Here is a 19,208-nt window from a genome sequence, read left to right as displayed (position 1 = left end):
GTTAACTTGAGGTTTCAATTCCTCTCATCCGTGTCAGCATATTTCTCTTCCTGTTGACTAGATGGGAAAAAAAAGGGAGTAAAGTTTCAGTTCAACAATCCTTCGATTAAAGTTCGAGTTTCTATTTCCAGGAAATTCAACAAATAAATTTTTTTTATTGAAGCTTCAACAGTGACTTGAAAACGTGTTTTTGTTCGACACAAGATTTTAAGACACATTAGTGGATTTGATGCATAAAAAGCGGCATTAAAATAAAAATAAAATCATCAAAACTTTTATTAAACAATCGAAATAAAGGCTGTCAATCAAACAAAGGTCACGTCGTGTTGGACTCGACTCGTCACGATCCTCGTGGATCTTCTACACGTTGGCGTATATTCCATCATCTTCATCATCAGGTCTCGTCTGAACAGAACCAGAGTTTTGAGAAGATCCGACACAGATGATCAGAACCCGGTGATACCTGCTCCGTGTTCCCGTAGACGTGTTCGCTGCAGGCCCTCGGCTCGCAGGCGTCCTCGCCTTTGCTGCTGCTGCAAGAACGAGGGGATGGTTTTGAGCGTGACACACACACACACACACACACACACACACACACAGACACACACCTTGTTGAAGAACAGGCGGGGTCAAAGGTCGCCGGCTTCTGTGCCAGCAGGTCACTCAGCCGAGAGGGAGGCGTGTTCGCAGATCTCCTGAGACTGGAACAGAAAAGACACGAGTCGAACACAAACTGGACATTTTTTAAACTCTTTTCTTTTTAAATGTCAATCGTAGGTTCAGAGGAGTTTGTTAAAGTTTGACGTAGTAGTTTTTAAAACAAATTAATGGGCAAATTTACTATTTTACGTAGTAGTTTTTTTTTAAAGAAATTAATGGGCAAATTTACTATTATTTATTATTTATTATTTATTATTTATTATTTATTATTTATTAAAGAATCCCAAAAAGTAGATTTTAATTTAAAAAAAAAGAAAAAAACATTGATAAAAATTCATTTTAAATTTGAAAAAAAAAAAGTTAAAAATTCCTCAAAAAATATTGTTCACTCTGAGAAAAAGGTATCGAACAATCCAAAAATACACGCATTTGTTTCGAGTAAGAAAAAAAACTAACAACCATAGAATTATTTTGGGGGAAAAAATATTTAAATCTGGAAAAAACTAAAACATTTGGAATCTGAAAAACTGAAACTAAGGATTTAATTGAGAAAAAAAAGCTGAAAACCTGTTTTTAAATGAAAGAATAAATACATTTCTTGTGAAAAAACTTAATTTGAAATAAACACAGCTTTTTAATTAAAGTTGAATTAAGTTGAGGTTGAGAAATAACACATTAAAATGTAAAAAAAAAAAAAAGAAAGAAAAAAGTTAGGATCTGAAAAACAAAAAGGAATATAATAAAAACCGTTAGAATCTGAAAAAAATAAAATATCAGAAAAAAGAACCAAGCAATTAAATGTAAAAAAAGAACAAAGAAACGAACATGAGAAAAAACAAGACATTGATATTCAAAACAAAAAAGTTAGGATCTGAAAAAAGGAGAAACACATTAAAATGTGGGGAAAAAAAGGTCGAATCTAAAAAAAACAAAAGAAATATGAGATAAAAGAAAATAATTGAAAACTGAAAACAAAGATACGTTAAATAAATAAAAACAACTCACCAACTCCTCAGCAACACTGTGAAGACGACAACGAAGATGGCGGCGGCTGCGATGAAGCAGATGATGAACGTCGTCTTCATCTTTCCTGACGGTGAAAAGTTCATCAACCCTCACTCGTTGAAACTCACTCGCGTCTTCTTACTGTTCTCCAGCGGCCGCAGGTCCAGGGCGCTCCGACCCATCGCGTTCTCGGCCTGACAGGAAACGGAAACGGCCGATCCCAGAACCGTGTCCAGGGTCGCCATGGTGATGTCCCCGTGTCTCTGGACCACGCTGGGGACGCGTTCTCCGGACACGAGGAGGTGGACGGAGCTGGGCGGGCTGGACTCCACCACGCAGGTGCACGTCACCTTGCCTTGGTGGACGAAGCACGAGGACACGGGTTTGACGACCGGAGGATCTGTGGAAAAAAAAAAAAAAAAACCTTTTTGACCTTTTCGTTTTATCTCGTCTCTTCGCTCTTCGCCTACACGACACGTTGAGCTTCACGCTGCTGGAGTCCCGGCTCCCGAGGAAGTTGAAGGCCCTGCAGAAGAAGGCCCCGGCGTGACGGGAGGTGTTGGGCATCGTGAAGTTGCTGCCGCTGGACAGGAAGTGTCCGGCGCGGTCGTACCAGTGGAAGACGTCGGCCGGAGGGTTGGAGTCGCAGCTGCAGGTCATCGTCGCCGACTCTCCTTCCCTCACGCTCGACGGATGTTCCACCAACACCTTCACCGGAGCGTCTGGAAAACCAAAGATCTATGGTAACCCTTGAAACCTTGTTAATGATATTATTATATATATTATATCTGCAGCAGCTGGACAAACAGAAGGAGAGAAAAAAAAGAGGATTTGTGTTCTATTTCTGCTCTCAGTTCCTCATCCTGAGTCTTTATTGGAGGCAGAAGCTTTTGATTCCAGACCGTGACTCGACGTGACTCACTCGGTCGCCTGAGCATGAACGTTACAAGAACAATGCAGTATATTTAGCTTCAGCATCGACAGATCATGATAATAACAATATAACAAAAATTATAATAATGATAAAAACACACTAAAAAAATTTGATTTTCTTTTTTTTAAAGATGTTTTTATTGTTAAAGATTTGTCTTTTTAACATACTTTGCGTTAGAGAAACAATTTTTTTAATGTTTTTATTTATTACTCTTGTTGAATTATGGGTATTTAAAAAAAAACACTGATGCCAAAAGATATATTAAACATATAAACTTATACAATAACATTCATTATTTTTACAAATACAATAATAATATATTAAATTATAATAATGATACATTTTAAATGTTAAATGGCCGTATACAGTCATTATATAATGCAATTGTTTAAATATTATTTCAATATATTGTATAATTGATCATTTTTAGAAGATTTTTTTTTTTTTTTAAGTTTTTTTAGTTTTTATAATCACAAAATTTGTGTTCAAAGAAATGTTTAATAGAGAAACGATTATGATTTAACTTATTCTACTTGTTGAATTATGGGTATTTATTTTAAAACCATAAAAGACTTGACATGAGCTGGAGATCAAATTAGATCAAAATACGTTAATAGATGACATATACGTATATTTTTGACCTACATTTAACCTGAAGGAGTCTGGAAGCGTGCTGCTGCTGCCCTCCTCTGTACGTCACGGTGCACTGCAGCTGCTTCTTGTGCTCGGCGTGGGTGGGGTGAAAGGTCAACGTGGACGCTAATGTCCACTGACCGTTGTCCAGCTGGTGAGGGTACGAGCGCTGAAGTCCCGGGAGGCTCCAGTTGAAGACCGGCGGGAAGGAGGGACACGAGTGAGACACGGAACAGGAAGCCGCCATCGTTCTGTTGTCCACGTCTTCCAGGGTGAAGCTGATCGGGGTCAGTTGACCTTGAAGACATGTTTCATGAGATTAGACAGCGTTGTGTTCAGTTGCTTTCCTTGTGTGCGTCAGCAGTAGGATTACAGTGCGACTCTAGTGAAGCATCAGGAGGGCCGGAGACGGATCATCGTAGAACCCCAGACACTCTATCAGACACTATTCTAGAGAACCTTTACTTAACCAGGAAGAATCCCGTTGAGATTCAGAAGCTCTTCCACAAGTAGCAAACAGTGTCATCTGCATAACGTTACATTTGTGTCTGTTTTGACAAAAGATATTGATATGACTAGTAAATAAAATAGGACCCGATATGTACACTTGGGGGACACCATTTCGAGAGAAAAAGCGTGAAGGTTTAGGGTTCTGGGGTCCCTAAACCTTCCAGCACCAATGAGGCAAAAAGTAAAGTTATGCGAATAAAAAACCCCAATTCACTGCAACTCTTAATCTGTTGGAGACCTGGACTTGTTTTCTCTGAGATAGTCCCACAAAGTGTTTTTTTCAACACAAAGTTACTAGTTTGAAGGAAAACATTTTGAGCGGGGCCCAAGAAGAGCATCTAGACATTAGTCTTGAACGTTGACTCAACTAATGCTTTGGGACCAGTGACTGTGTTGTGTTTGGTTTCTCACTGTTCATCACATTCAAGTGTTCTATCCAGGTTTTTGACCATTTGAAACTCCCTAAGAAACTGGGTCAGGTCAATAAGGACATCCAGGGGCAGCGTGTCAGAGGCTACTCTGCGTTTGAGCCGTTTTGTTCTGAGAAGCATCGTTTCCCTAAAACATGTTTCTGAAGAAATGAAACCAAACGTTCAGCTGTGAATTCAATATCAAGTTGGGCAAGTTGGATATTTTTAGGGAATTATACTTAGCCAGTTGTTTTTTCAGATACCAGTAGTAGAAGTGATAGAGAAGTAAATACTGTTTCAACCTTGATATGTCCAGCTCATTGGGGAGATGATCCATGTCCATTAAAGACACAAGTACACAACATCAGTTGCCTTCATAAGGGTCAAAACTTCCACTTCCAACCCAAATGCTCCCTACTTGCATCTGTACCATTTGGCTAAACATTTTTTTTTTTTTAAGATATTTGTTTATTGGTTTTTTACATAAAACAATAAGTACAGCTCAACAGCTTAAATGGAATGATACATAGAAAATAGATAATAATAAAAGAAAATAAAAAATATGAAAGAAGAAAGAAGGGAAATAACATTTTTGCCGCTGTACAAATAAAAGTATACATATATATCCACACGCACTCAAACATATACAGTATATTCATAAAAATAAAATAAAAATGAAAAGATACATTCTTGTATAATTAACAGAAAAGGTAAGAAGAACTAAGACAAAATAAATAAATAAAAGGCAGCATAACAAAAGAAATAAAAAATAAAAAAAAAGTAAATAAAAATAAAATTAAAACAAAAATTAAAAAAAAAAATATATATATATATATATAAAAAGAAAAAAACACAAACAAAACAAAACATGCCTGGTCCGCACATACACACACCCCACCCCACATAGATAATAACATTATCAATCTAAACAAGCATTTAAAATAAACAAGAAATAAAAGGGAAGATGTTCATGAAGTGACAGTCAAGTGCATTGTCCTTGCATATACCAGAAAAGGTCCCCACATCCTTTTAAATTTGGTGCTGGACCCTCTTAAAGTGTGGCGTATTTTTTCCAATTTTAAGTTGCTGAGAACTTCTTTCAGCCACGATGTGTGTGATGGAGGTGCTGGTGATTTCCATCTCAACAAGATGAGGCGTCGGGCCAGTAATGTTGCAAAGGCTACTACATCTTTTTGGAGCTTGGTTAGAGGTAGATCAGAAATACCAAATAAAGCAGTTAAAGTGTTAGGTTCTATATTGGTCTCAGTGACCTCTGACAATGTCCTAAAGATGTTTTCCCAAAAGATGGCCAGAGAGGGACATGACCAAAACATGTGTAGATGGTTAGCCGTTCCATTATGACACTTCTCACAAACTGCATCAACGTGGTCGTATATTTTAGAGAGTTTCAGTTTAGTCCAGTGTGTGCGGTGAACAATCTTGCATTGGATCAGTCCATGTCTGGCACAAATACTTGAAGTATGAACACGCTTCAGAACTCCGTCCCATTGGTCCACAGAAATGATCTCCCCGATCTCCCGAAGTGAGATTTTGGATTCTATTATAGTTATGTGTTATTAAGCTCTTCATCACTGGAGTTTGTGAAAGAAATATATCCAACGGAGTTTTTTCAGGCAAATTTGGAAATTGATCAAATGTTTTTTGGACAAAAGTACGGATTTGTAAATATCTGAAGAAGTGTTGTTTAGGAAGAGAGTGTGATTCTGATAATTCTTCAAAGGTCGCAAATGTGTTGTCCTTGAATAGATCTTTAAACGTGTTGATCCCACATCTGGACCAGGTCAAGAATGCATCGTCTACTAATGAGGGGGCAAATATGTGGTTTCTAATTATGGGAGCAGTGATGGGGATTGACTGAAGATTGAAATGACGTTTAAACTGAGTCCAAATCTTTAAGGTGTTTTTGATTATAACATTCTTAATAGGAGCATAAGTGGGACAGTTAACAGAAGAATGAGCCAGGGCAGACAGTGAAACTGGTTTGGAAGATGCAGCTTCCATAGCTATCCAAGACGGGGGATTGTGAGACCCCTCAAAATTGATCCAGTACTCAACAATACGGATGTTTGTGGCCCAATAATAGTGTTTCAGATTGGGTAAAGCCAATCCTCCATGTGACTTTGACCTTTGCAACAGTTCTTTACGTATCCTTGGGTTCTTTTTATTCCAAATAAATTCCAAAATTGATGTGTCTATTTTTCGAAAAAAAAACCTGTGGGAGAAATACTGGTATGGATTGAAAGAGATATGAGAATTTGGGTAAAATGTTCATTTTAACAGAATTTACTCTTGCAGCAAGATTAAGAGGTAGTAGTGACCAGCGCTCAAAATCCTTTTGCATCCGTTCCAAGCAGGGCTGAAAGTTTGCCTTGAACAATCCTTGATATTTGCGTGTAATTGTAATTCCTAGATAAACAAAACTTTCATGTGCTACTTTAAAGGGTAAACTATGTAATTGATATTGAGTTGCTAAGGTGTTAACTGGAAATAATTCACTTTTATTTACATTTATCTTATAGCCTGATACAAAGCTGAATGTTTCAAGGACCCTGAGTGTTTCCGGCACCGTCGTGCATAAGTTAGAAATGTATAATAAGAGGTCATCTGCATAAAGTGAGACTTTGTGCTCCACGCCATTTCTTGTTATGCCAGTGATTTTAGGATTAGAACGTAGGGCTACAGCCAGAGGTTCAACTGCAATAGCAAACAGCAGTGGACTTAAAGGGCATCCTTGTCTGGTGGATCTGAAGAGCGAAAAGTGTTCTGAATTATTGTTGTTTGTACGTACAGAGGCTTGAGGTGAGGAGTACAACAATCTAATCCAGTTAATAAATCTCTTGCTGTATCCAAATCTGTCAAGAGTGTAAAAAAGGTATGGCCACTCTACCCGGTCAAAGGCTTTTTCTGCGTCAAGAGATATAACAGCTTCAGCAGTAATGTGACTGGATGAGGTATAGATTATGTTGACTAACCTTCTCAAGTTAAAAAAAGATTGTCTATTTTTAATGAAGCCTGTTTGATCAGGAGAAATAATTACCGGGAGTGACGATTCAAGACGTAAAGCTAGAAGTTTGGATAATAGTTTAAAGTCAACATTCAAGAGGCTGATGGGGCGGTAAGAAGCACATGACAGAGGGTCTCTGTTCTTTTTCAGAATGAGGGAAATAGAGGCCTGTGTAAGAGTTTGGGGTAGTTTAAGTGACTCGTATGATTCGTTAAACATGTCGACCAAGGTTGGAGCTAATTTGTGTAAAAATTTCTTATAAAATTCTAATGAGTAACCATCCGGTCCTGGGCATTTTCCACATTGCATGGAACTGGCTGCAGTGGAAAGCTCTTCTTTAGTGATGCTTGAGTCCATGTTTTTAACTAGTTCTGGGGGTACAAAAGGAATATCAAGTGATCTGAAAAAACTTTCAAAATCTGAAATGTCTGCCTTATTCTCTGACTTGTACAGATTTTTGTAGAAGTCTCTGAACTCATCGTTTATCTTTTTATGATCAGTTGCTATTCCAGAAGGTGTTTTAATTTGAGTTATTTGTCGTGAGGCTGAAATCTGTCGTAACTGATATGCTAATAATTTACTGGCCTTATCACCATGCTCGTAATAGTTGAATTTAGATTTTAATAACATCTCAGTCGCTTGGTCTGTGGATAATAGTTAAAATTCAGTTTTTAGGGAAAGGCTCCTTATAGAGGTCAGGTGACGGGGAGGATGCGTAGATCAAGTCAAGCTGACTGATGCGTTTCGTTAATTCTTTAATTTTAGTGTTTTTTAATCTTCTCTCGTAGTTAGTGTATGACATTATTTCACCTCTAATATAGGCCTTGAGAGTTTCCCATAGCAGTGAAGCTGACACTCCCGGGGTCTTGTTGACACTAAGAAAGAAATCTATTTGTTTTGATATAGAGTTAACAAAGTCGTCATTTGACAAAAGACGGTTGTTAAAGCGCCATGGAGTGCGGCTGTTATTCATATCTACAAAATTTACTGTCATAGTGACCGGAGCATGATCTGAAATAACAATTGCTTCATATGTGGTGGATTTTATCTCAGGCAGAAATCGGTTGTCAACAAGAAAATAATCTATACGGGTGAAAGTGTGGTGGACATTTGAGAAGAATGAATAGGCTTTAGCGGTGGGATTTTGATATCGCCAAGGGTCAATTACTGAAAATTGCTCCTTAAACATTTGGATAATTTTGGCCGAACGTGAGGGTAAACAACTTCGACTAGAAGAGCGATCAAGTTTTTGGTCTAGCCAGCAATTAAAGTCTCCTCCAAATATAGGGAGGTGCGAGGATATGTCTGGTAAATTAGAGAATAAGGATTTAAAGAAGCCCTCGTCATCCCAGTTTGGACCATACATTGATGAGCATGACTGGAGTGTGGCACAGTTTCCCAACAACAATGAGATAACGCCCATTTGGATCCGTTATTGTTCTTGTGCATTCAAAGGGGACTGATTTGTGCCACAGAATAGCCACTCCCCTGGACTTGCCGTGGAATGAAGACTGATAACTCTGACCAATCCAACTGCACTTCAGCTTTCTTTGGTCTGAATTTTTAAGATGAGTCTCTTGTAAATAGACAATTTGGGCTCCTAGATGTTTAAGATGGTGTAGCACCTTACTGCGCTTGATGGGATTGTTGAGGCCTTTGCAATTCCAGCTGCAAAATTTTAAATCACCCATAGTTTCCACTGTACTGTTAGATGCTATCATGTCTGAAGAAAGTTATGCATAATGCTTGAAAGACAGGAAATGCGTACTGATGGCGGACCAGGCATGGATCCCAAACACAGAACAAAAAAACAAAAAAAAAAAACAACAACAACAACAATCCCTTAAAACAACATAACCCAAAACCCCTGAGTTATCTATTATAACCTCAGGTTCTGCGAGTTGGTGCGAAGCCCTCCAACGGCTTCGCTATGGGTTTACCCCGAGGCACCGCCTCGTCTCTGAGAAAGCTTAATGAACTCGCCACCCAGCAGGGGGCAGTACCTTCCTATAAAGGCGGGCAGCACCCGCCGCACTTTCTCCAACTGAAAACTCAGCGAGAAGGGCGGCCGCTGGGCGACGAGGTTGGAGGGCTTCGCACCAACTCGCAGAACCTGAGGTTATAATAGATAACTCAGGGGTTCTGCTTCATTGGTGCTCCGCCCTCCAACGGCTTCGCTATGGGTTTACCCAAAAGGCGAAGCCTGACGGGATAAATGTACCCCCAGCTGGACGCCGCTCCTGGAGCAGCATCACTAGGGCCCCGCCGGCCCAGGGTCCAATCCCACTTGAGCCGTGGGCCCTGAGGGGGGCACAACAGCACTCAAGACAGTATGAGCTACTGATCCCGCCGTTACGTCGAGGAGATAGGCCTTAGCGAAGGTAGACGTGGACGCCCAAGAGGCAGCAGAGCAGATATCCTCTGCTGCCACACCCCGCAAAAGAGCCACTGAGGCTGCCACGCCACGGGTGGAATGTGCCCTCAGACCGCTAGGAGCGGATCCACCCGCTGCTCGGTAGGCACGGATAATGGCCGATCTCACCCAATGAGAGAACCTCTGGGGGGAGAGAGCCTCTCCCCGCCGGCATCTACCGTGGCAGACAAAAAGGGCATCAGAGCGCCTAAACTCGGCCACCCGCCGCAAGTAACAGGCCAACGCCCTCACTGGACACAACAGGTGGAGACGCTCCTGACCCGGGTCCGAGTGAGGCGGCGGGTGAAAGGCCCGCAGCGTGAAGGTCGTCGCCCGGAACAAGGAACTCAGAATCTTCGGGCGGAACGCTGGGTTAGGACGCAAAGACACCGAAGACTCCTCGACGCCAAAGGAAAGACACTCAGGGCTAATGGAGAGGGCACAAAGCTCACTTGCTCTCTTCGTGGTTGTTAGTGCCAGAAGGAGCGATACCTTGAAAGACAAGATATCCAATGGGACTTGGTCAAGAGGCTCGAAGGTCGGCCCTGTGAGAGAGTCCAGTACCAACTGGAGATCCCACTGAGGGCTGGAAGGCCTTGCAGGAGGTCGAAGCCTGCAGGCACCCCGCAGGAAACGCGCCACCAAAGGGTGGGCGCGAACCGAAGCACCCTCAAAACCGACATGCCTCGTCGCTATGGCTGATGCGAACACTCTCAGTGTCGCCACAGTCCGCCCGTTATCCAGCAAATGTTGCAGGAAAGACAGGATAGCGGAGACCAAACAAGAGCTGGGGTCCAAGGACCTGTCTGAACACCAGCGGGAGAATATCCCCCACTTTGAGGCATAAAGCCTACGTGTTGATGGGGCCCGGGCGTTCTCCAGCGTGTGGAGAACGTCCGGGTCCAGGGTCCCGATCAGCTCGTCCCGTGCAGGAGCCACACCTTGAGAGGCCGGCCCAGCACCGGGGGCGCTGTCAGTGTCCCCCCCGCCTGACACAGGGCAGCGGGGCCCCAAGGGATGGCCCACGGGGCCCCGACCGCCATGCGCACCAGCTCTGGGAACCAGAGCGCCCCCGGGGAGTCTGGTGCCACTAGAATTAACCTCAGCCCCCCCCGCCTCGTCCTCCGAATCAGGGGGAGAAGGAGCCGCGGAGGAGGGAAGGCGAACAGCAGACCGACCGGCCACCTCGAATGGGCTAAAGCGTCCACGCCTAGTGGGGGGCGGTCCGAAGCCCTGAGGGAGAAACAAAGAGGGCATTTGAAGTTCTCCTTGCTGGCGAAGAGGTCTGCAACCGGGTGACCGAATCGAGACCAGATCTCGCTTGCCACTGCCTCGGACAGACCCCATTCGTCCTGGACGGCCCCCCTCGACAGTCTGTCCGCTACTGCATTCAGCTCGCCCGGGACGTGCTGGGCTCTGAGCGAAAGCAGGTGACAGTCCGCCCACAGCCAAATCTTCCTTGCCACACACAGAAGGGCTGGGGATCTGACTCCACCTTGGCGATTTACGTACGCCATGGCGGTGGAGCTGTCTGAAAATACTAGGACGTTGGACTGTGACAGTTGGGGAGAGAGGTGAAGCAGGACATTGTGAATTGCCTTCAGCTCTAGCCAGTTTATGTGTCTGAGCACCGGACTGCTCCAGACCCCACTGGCATAGGCCTGACCCGAGGTGCCTCCCCAACCTGTCAGGGAAGCGTCTGTGAACACTTGAGTGTAACGAAGGACGCAACCCAATGGAACTCTCCGCCTGAGGTTGGCGTGAGAGTTCCAGAACTGGATGTCCTGCAAAACCCGAGCGGGAAGGCGCACTTTCCGACCTCTTTCCCGCTTGAGGTCTAGCTTGAGACGACCAAACCATCTCTGAAGCTCCCTCATGTGCAGCAAGCCCAGCCGAACAACCGTGTGGGCTGCGGCCATGAGCCCCAGGAGGGACATAACAGTGCCTGCTGTTGTCACGTGACACCGAGCTTCCAGCAACTGTGTTGTCAGTCGGAGAATGGGCTGGATACGCACGTCCGGGAGGCGCGCGTATCCTTCCTCCGAGTTCAACAGTACCCTCAGGTAAACTAACTGTTGAGCTGGAGTCAGAGCGCTCTTGCTGAGGTTCACTGTGAACCCCAGGGTGGCAATATGGCTCAACACCTTCTGTGTGTGAGCGTAACTTTCTGCCTCTGACCTGGCAAGGATCAACCAGTCGTCCAGATAGGTCAAGATCCTTACCCCACTCACTCTCAAAGGCTCCACTGCCGCTTCCACACACTTGGTGAAGGTCCTGGGTGCCAGAGAGTAGCCGAACGGAAGTCGAGTGTACTGAAACACCCGACCCTCGAGGGCGAAACGCAAGTACTTTCGATGTCTCTTGACTATCGGTATGTGAAAGTACGCGTCGGTCAGGTCGATAGATGTCATCCAATCTCCTGGACATACACCTGAAAGCAGTTTCTTGACCGTCAACATGCGAAACGGGCGGGTAGCTATGAACTTGTTCAAATAGCTGAGGTCCAGAATGGGCCTCCAACCCCCGGTCTTCTTCGCCACGAGGAAGTACCGGGAGTAAAACCCTGACATCATCTCGGCTGCAGGGACCAGTTCTACGACCTCCTTCTGCAGCAGAGTAGACACCTCGTTTCTCAGACAGGATAGTTTCTCCTGCTCCACCATACGCGTCCAGAGAATCCCTGAAAAACGCGGGGGTTGACGGGCAAACTGTAGCGCATAGCCCCGCCTGATTACTCCCCCCAGCCAAGTGGGTCCTAGAAGTAAAACCAGGCGACTCCAAGCCGAATAATGTTCTGTCAGAACCGCAGCCCTGGCGAACCTTGGGTAGTCCTCCGGCCCGCCCCCCATGGACGGGCCGTAGACGAAAGGGCATCACACAAGCCGCGTCTCTATCTCTTGAATCCACAGAGCATGTACTCGAGTTGGATTCACTAGAACCCCCACTCTCATACATAAAAGCCGGCTCTGTGGGAGAAGCGCGCAAGTGCGCGTGAGACACCTCAGATGCGCGTCGTGCGTGTTTCCTTCCCCCCCCGGAAGTCTTCCCAACTCCCTGAGCACTTCTTAGTGTCACCGGAGCTGACAAAACCCGCGATGTGGAGGAAAGCGCTGGAGAATTAACCCGGAGCTGAAGTGAGTTAGGTCGCGCGCGCGTCGGCACCGCATCACTCACCCGGTCCCGTACATTCTCCAGCCCCGCTGGCGGTCCCGATCTGTTCGTCACTCGTGAGATCCGACCGCCACGCACCTCTCCAGTTGATCGACCAGACGGGACGGAAGTTCCTCGCCCTCGCCTGGTCTCAGAACGGCGAAAAAACTCGCGCGTAAAAACACCAGGTTGCGTCAGTTCCATGGCGCTTCTCCGCCGCCAACGTGACGTCCTCCACGGTGCCAGTGTTTGTAGACAGCGCTGTGGGGAAAGGAACAACCTCCGGTTAACATAGACATGTCCGGACAAGTTCCACTCACCTCATCAGCTGTCACGCTCTGTCGGGCACGAGCGCTGGTCGACGCGGAAGTAAACACAGCTGATTCAGCCGGTCTCGCGGACCTCTGCTCGTCTGTAAACAAAACACATGTGGTTGGAGTCTGCCCCTCATTCGTGTGGACAGACTCCGTTATTGCAGTCTCGGTATGACCCGGACGAAGGGGTTTAAAACCTCCTTCGGACTGTGTTATGAGAGGAAAATCACGCCGTCTATGACCGGCGGAGCATGTTAGCTTAGCATTAGCGGCGAAAGTTTCTAATGACGCCTGTGAATACGTCACACTCACAGGCGGAAACACATGCACGCTACCAACATCTCTCTCAGAACGAACCACAGAAAACGTCATACGTTCTCTTGTTTTATTCCCGACACATTCCCTTGAATGAATAGGGTGGAGGAGCCCTCGGCCGTCGACTCTGCTGCGGCTGCTGGCTCCCCGGCTCGCGCTGCGGATCTTGGCGACGCTCACTCGTCGCACGCCGCCGCTGTTGCCGATGTTGTTGGTGCTGCTGGGGTGGCTGGTCTCTGGTGACGCTTCCCCCCAGCACCAGATGATGATGCCGACGAACGGGATCTCCGTCTCCGCGTATCCCCGTCGCGCATCGTCATCACGCCAAACGTGACGTCATCCATGACGTTTCTCCGCCAGACGTGACGTCATCCATGGCGCCGGGATTTTCTTGACAACGCTCATCGGCGGTCAAACCCCGTCAGCGCATGTCAACACGGAAGTAAACACAGCTGATCAAGCCGGTCTCGTGGACATTTGCTTATCAGGCCGACGAACGGGATCTTCTCCGCGTATCCTCGTCGCGCCTCGTCATCACGCCCATGCAGGTGATGGCGGAGCTGCGCCGCCTCCTGCCGGGCCATTCCTCTCAATGGTGCGTCCGTTCCATGGCGTTTCTCCGCCGAACGTGACGTCATCCATGACGTTTCTCCGCCAACGTGACGTCATCCATGACGTTTCTCCGCCAAACGTGACGTCATCCATGGCGCCGGGATTTTTTTGACAACGCTCATCGGCGGTCAAACCCCGTCAGCGCATGTCAACACGGAAGTGAAGTAAACACAGCTGATCAAGCCGGTCTCGTGGACATTTGCTTATCTGGAAACAAAGCACATGGTTGAGTCTGCCCTTCATTCGTGTGGACAGACTCCGTTATTACAGTCTCGGTATGACCCGGACGAAGGGGTTTAAAACCTCCTCCGAACTGTGTTCTGAGAGGAAACTCTCGCCGTCTATGAACGGCGGAGCATGTTAGCTTAGCATTAGCAGCGAAAGTCTCTAATGACGCCTGTGAATACGTCACACTCACAGGCGGAGCCACATGCACACTAATACCTCTCAAGTGAACCCGTCGAGTGCTGCAGGAGGGCCATGAGACCTGCAAGAGATACTCACCTGATCGCTCTCGCATACCCCATGGTCGACTCCATGCAGCGAGCCAGTCGTCCTCCTCGTCGACATCTGTTCATGACCGATGGACGACTCAGCTCGACTCATCAGGGCCCAACACGTTGGAACGTGAGCTTGTCGAGTGCAGCGCACAGGACTGCCGTGTTGTTTTCTTAAACAACACGGCAGTCCTGTGTTGATCATAATCATGATCTGAGGCGGCGTGGGTCGACAAGCCTCGAACGCTTCCCAACACTGTCAAAAGCCGTGGGAAGCGCTCGGAAGGCCACATAATCATCCCGTGTGATTTGGGCCTCTAGGCAAAACGAAGCAGACATGTGTGTCTCCTCTTCAGGGAGTCTTCGTGCACACATGGTTCACTTCAATATTCATTCGCCATCATTACATTCCACTGTCAGGAGCTTTCTCGCTGAGTTGAAAAAGGAGAAAGTGCGGCGGGTGCTGCCCGCCTTTATAGGAAGGTACTGCCCCCTGCTGGGTGGCGAGTTCATTAAGCTTTCTCAGAGACGAGGCGGTGCCTCGGGGTAAACCCATAGCGAAGCCGTTGGAGGGCGGAGCACCAATGAAGCAGAACCCACCCTCCTTGGCAGAAGTGACTCCCCAAACGAGACACGCCCAAACCCTAACAAACACACTCTCTTGGCAGCTTTCATACCCTCCACTACAAACTGCTGCTCCTAACTGGATTGTGACAATAACACAAATAAGTAAATATTAGTTGCACACCTCTTGAACAAACAAAACTTGACGCAAACATTAGTAAATATACATGTATATATGTATTTATGTAATAATGATAATCTATATAAACAAGATATATTTAACACAAAAACTTTGTAGACAAAAACTCACTCCGAGAACTTCTTGTTGTCAACATTTAAATCAGAATATTTGCTCACCCACAACGACTCAAGTATTTGGATCCACCACCTTTCTCAGGTGTTTCTTAACAAAGTCAGATGCAGCTGTGGGGTCCTGGAAACGATGCGTTATCCCATCAGAAGTTGTGATCCTGAGAACCGCCGGGAAGAACAGACCAAACTTGATGCCGGGGCAAGAGTGCAGCGCGCGCTTCACCTCCGTAAATGCTGCTCGTCTCCTAGCAACCGCGGGTGGATAGTCGGCGAAGATGAAAAATGGTTTGCCCCGGTAGAGAAGAGGAGAATGTTCCGCCGCTCGTCTCAGAATCTTGTTGCGAACTTTGAAATAGTGAACCCTCGCCAGGAATGATCGCGGTGCCGTCCCCTCCTTGTTCGCGGATGTCCGGTGAGCTCGGTCCAGCAGCGGCTCCGTGTCCAGGTGTAGAACGTCTTTCAGAAGTTGAGAAATAAACTCCGTGGGACGGGAACCCTCCACTCCATCGGCCAGTCCCACCAGTCGGATATTGTTCCTCCGCGAGCGTCCCTCCAGGTCCTCGCACCTGTCGTCCAGTCGCTTCACCTGCGAGGTCAGCGTGTTCACGGAGGCCTCGAGCTCCGCGATGCGGTCGCCATAATCCGAAGCAGCGTGTTCAAGATCCAGGAGGGTCTTTTCGTGTTTTCCGATCTTCTCTTTTAGCGGCTCAATGCACTCGCTCACTTCTCGTTGTACTGCTGCGATCTCAGAGCGAATAGTTGCCAGTGAAGAGTCAATTTTGACGAAGATATCGGCTTTTAGAGAGTCCATCATGGCTTGCAAAAGTTCGCTGCTAAGCGGGCTATGGATGTTAGCCTCCGGGGCTTTGTTGCGGCCTGCTCTCGGCGGTTCTGTTTTCTGACGAGTCGATGACATTGTGGATGAAAAAAAGTTTCAAAAATAAATTAGAAGAATCTGTTGAGGTCTTGTCGCTGTTTTCTGTGGTTATAGTTCGCAAAAATGGTGTATATTATATAAAATTAGTCACAGTTCCAGGAGCCGCAGAGAAACACGTCCTACATCCTCAGCCTTCGACCACGCCCCCCATAAATGACAAATTTGAGTGACGTTTTACATCAAGACTCCTGACAGTTACTCTTATAAGAAAAAAGGTCAACATTTAAAATAGGCAGAATACATTTGATAGAATCAACATACAAGTGTCATGCTTATATTGTTTTGTTTTATTTTGAAGGTGGTTTTCCGTTTTCATGTGTCCTGTGTTTTGAGTGACAGATGCTGGCAGGTGCGCGGCTGGGGATGATGGAGTGGCGGGTTCTTCCCATTGATAAGGAGCGTCTCTACCCGGAAGAACTCGCCAGAGTATTGCGTTTCCAGACCAGGTTGGCTGTCCTTTCGATCTCGCTCCTCGCCTTTGAATCAGAACTGGATAATCCTTTGGATACTCCTGACGTTGTCAGCACTTTTATTTACTCAAGTGAGTCCTTTTGTCTTTTTGTTTTAGTTGCTGTTGGGACCCCGATCTCCAGAAGTGCCCTGCCTTCGCCCCGAGTGCCTGTTTTGTTTTTTTGTTCCTATGACGGACCGCTCTGGATCTATATAAGACTTTTTTTTCTGAATTTTTCCTCCGTGGATTATTTAGAAGATAGCTGGGAAGGGCGACAGGTCTTGATACCTTCACTTAAACTTAGCGTTACATTTACCGATGTCAATAAAATGAAAAGAGACTTTAATAAACCACAACATGTACCTCTGCTCCTTCCAGCTGGACACTCAACATCCTTATCCTTCAACAGTGGACACTGTGACGTCACTCCTTCAACATCCTTATCCTTGAGAGAAAAGATCATTTAATATCAGATGATTTTTGAGAATCTATCAGTGATAGTTTCGTAGATTCTTCCGCGTCTGACCGTTATAAACCTCCTTGTAGGTGGACAACGCATGCGCAAATGCGTCGTTGATTTCCAACCTCGTGTACTGTACTGACACTAATAGAATGTTTTTCCATCATATTTGTCCATCATGATGAGTGCCATGGATCATACATGAACACACATGTTTAATGATAAATATTTGTTACCAGAGAACAATTGTTTCAACTGTAATGAAGCATACATGTTTGATATTTACCAATTAGTGTTAAATATTAGCTATATTGATGTTTGAGACAAAATGGGGACCCTTGAAATAAAAAGAAAGACCCACACTGTTAAGTCTTTCTGTAGGTTTGTTTATTGGACATAATAAATAGTTTTAGCAACACTAGAGGGCAGCAGAGAGTACAAGTTGCTTTGCGTGCAGGTGGAGAGACAGGACGAGCTAATGAGATCACCTGTGCAGGTGAAGCTTCTGTCTACAGAGCATGACTACAGCCAAGGTAATGTTAAACTCTTCTGTTAAATTGTTCTCATTTGGAGAGAATATCTAAGGATTATGGACATAAACTTGCAGTGTGACTGCAGTTCACACTTTTAATGATGTCGTCATTAAGTAGAAAAATGATTAATGACATACATGACCTTAATAATTAAGTCAGATCTACTGTATGTCCATGTGTTGTAAATCTAAAACGTACCGAGAAAGTAGAATTCTAGTGTTTCTGATCCCATCATGCAGGGAATAGCAGGTTTGATATAGATGTACATGAATTGATTCATTAAAGATATTATTACATTTGTCTCTTTTAACATTAAGACTTCATCACAAAGTATCATTTCTGGAGATGATTTGACTTCAATGTTGACAACAGTTTATACTGAGTGGATCTAGTATAACACTGACAGACCCGGCTGCAGAAAAACATTTAAGGGGGGGCATTACATTTTTTCAGGGGGGCAAACTTTTCAACCTAAAAACGTATTGGCTTCAGGCTGAACAATGGCTCTGGGACGACTCGCACAGTACAGAGAAATAATTCTCCCATTACTAAAAAGTGACGGTTGATCCCAAAATCTAAAAAAACAACTAACAACCAACAACAAAGTTTAGTGCTGTGTCCATGTATTAAACTAAAGCACCACAGCTTCACTTCTACTAAAACATATCTACGCACATTCTTCTTCTGAGAGTTGTAACACAGCGTCTCTTAACTGTTGAGCATGGTCCCGTCGTCTCGCACCAACGTCCATCTCCTCACTTTCGCTCTTCACTTTCCCGTAAATACCGGCGACGTTCATTAGCAAAGTTCGTTGCTAATAACCGTTAGCTTCGCCTCAGGAGCAGGTCCGAAAAAGTCGCTTCTGACACCAATGTAACGTTTGGTCCTCCACACATGACCAGACGGTTGTCTTGCACAGATATTGTTTCTTTGTTCGCTGTACTCACAGAGAGGTTATTGTTTCGGCCACAACCAACGCCGCTCGTTCTTCACACCACAAGTTGAACGCGAACTCTCTCTAACAACAACTGCGCATGCGCACAGACTCACCTTCTTAAAGTGCCCGCAACATTAATGAACAGAACAAACAGGATCGTTACAATATATATACAGTATATACACACACACACACACGTCTATACACATACACACATATACATATACACACACACACGTCTATACACATACACACATATATATACACACATATACACACACACACGTCTATACACATACACACATATACACACACACACACGTCTATACACATACACACATATACACACATATATATACACACACGTCTATACACATATACACACACACACGTCTATACACATACACACATATATAAACACACACACGTATATATATATACACACACACACACGTCTATACACATACACACATATACATATACACACACACGTCTATACACATACACACATATATATACACACACGTCTATACACA

The 19,208-nt window shown here is 45.2% G+C and overlaps 1 protein-coding gene and 1 long non-coding RNA gene across 4 annotated transcripts in view; one reads left to right on the top strand and one right to left on the bottom strand.

Annotated features, from left to right (window-relative positions):
* Positions 1–135: 135 nt before the first annotated feature.
* The window catches only part of LOC148062967 (Schwann cell myelin protein-like), a 21,125-nt gene continuing 2,052 nt past the window's right edge, over positions 136–19,208 (bottom strand). Inside the window, exons 2-9 of one of the 3 annotated variants that reach the window (XM_087812992.1) lie at positions 17,106–17,187; positions 3,245–3,529; positions 2,136–2,387; positions 1,808–2,065; positions 1,666–1,750; positions 609–701; positions 464–533; positions 136–405 (exon numbers count right to left, since the gene is read on the bottom strand). In XM_087812992.1, coding sequence (XP_087669118.1) covers positions 361–405; positions 464–533; positions 609–701; positions 1,666–1,750; positions 1,808–2,065; positions 2,136–2,387; positions 3,245–3,479 — 1,038 coding nt within the window. In that variant the 5' untranslated portion in view covers positions 3,480–3,529; positions 17,106–17,187 and the 3' untranslated portion in view covers positions 136–360. Of the gene's footprint in view, positions 406–463; positions 534–608; positions 702–1,665; positions 1,751–1,807; positions 2,066–2,135; positions 2,388–3,244; positions 3,530–12,764; positions 13,738–17,105; positions 17,950–19,208 lie in introns of those variants that run through there. The other 2 variants (XM_087812990.1, XM_087812991.1) reach the window with 2 other exon arrangements.
* On the top strand, positions 16,487–17,098 carry LOC148062968 (uncharacterized). Its single transcript, XR_015713636.1, has 2 exons — positions 16,487–16,737; positions 16,860–17,098. It is a non-coding gene; the product is annotated as an uncharacterized LOC148062968 (long non-coding RNA).

The sequence above is a fragment of the Callionymus lyra genome, chromosome 17 (genome assembly GCF_982586985.1).
Source record: "Callionymus lyra chromosome 17, fCalLyr1.hap1.1, whole genome shotgun sequence".
Lineage (NCBI taxonomy): Eukaryota > Metazoa > Chordata > Actinopteri > Syngnathiformes > Callionymidae > Callionymus > Callionymus lyra.
Note: the sequence above shows the minus strand (reverse complement) of the source record. Positions and strands in the feature narration are given on the sequence as shown.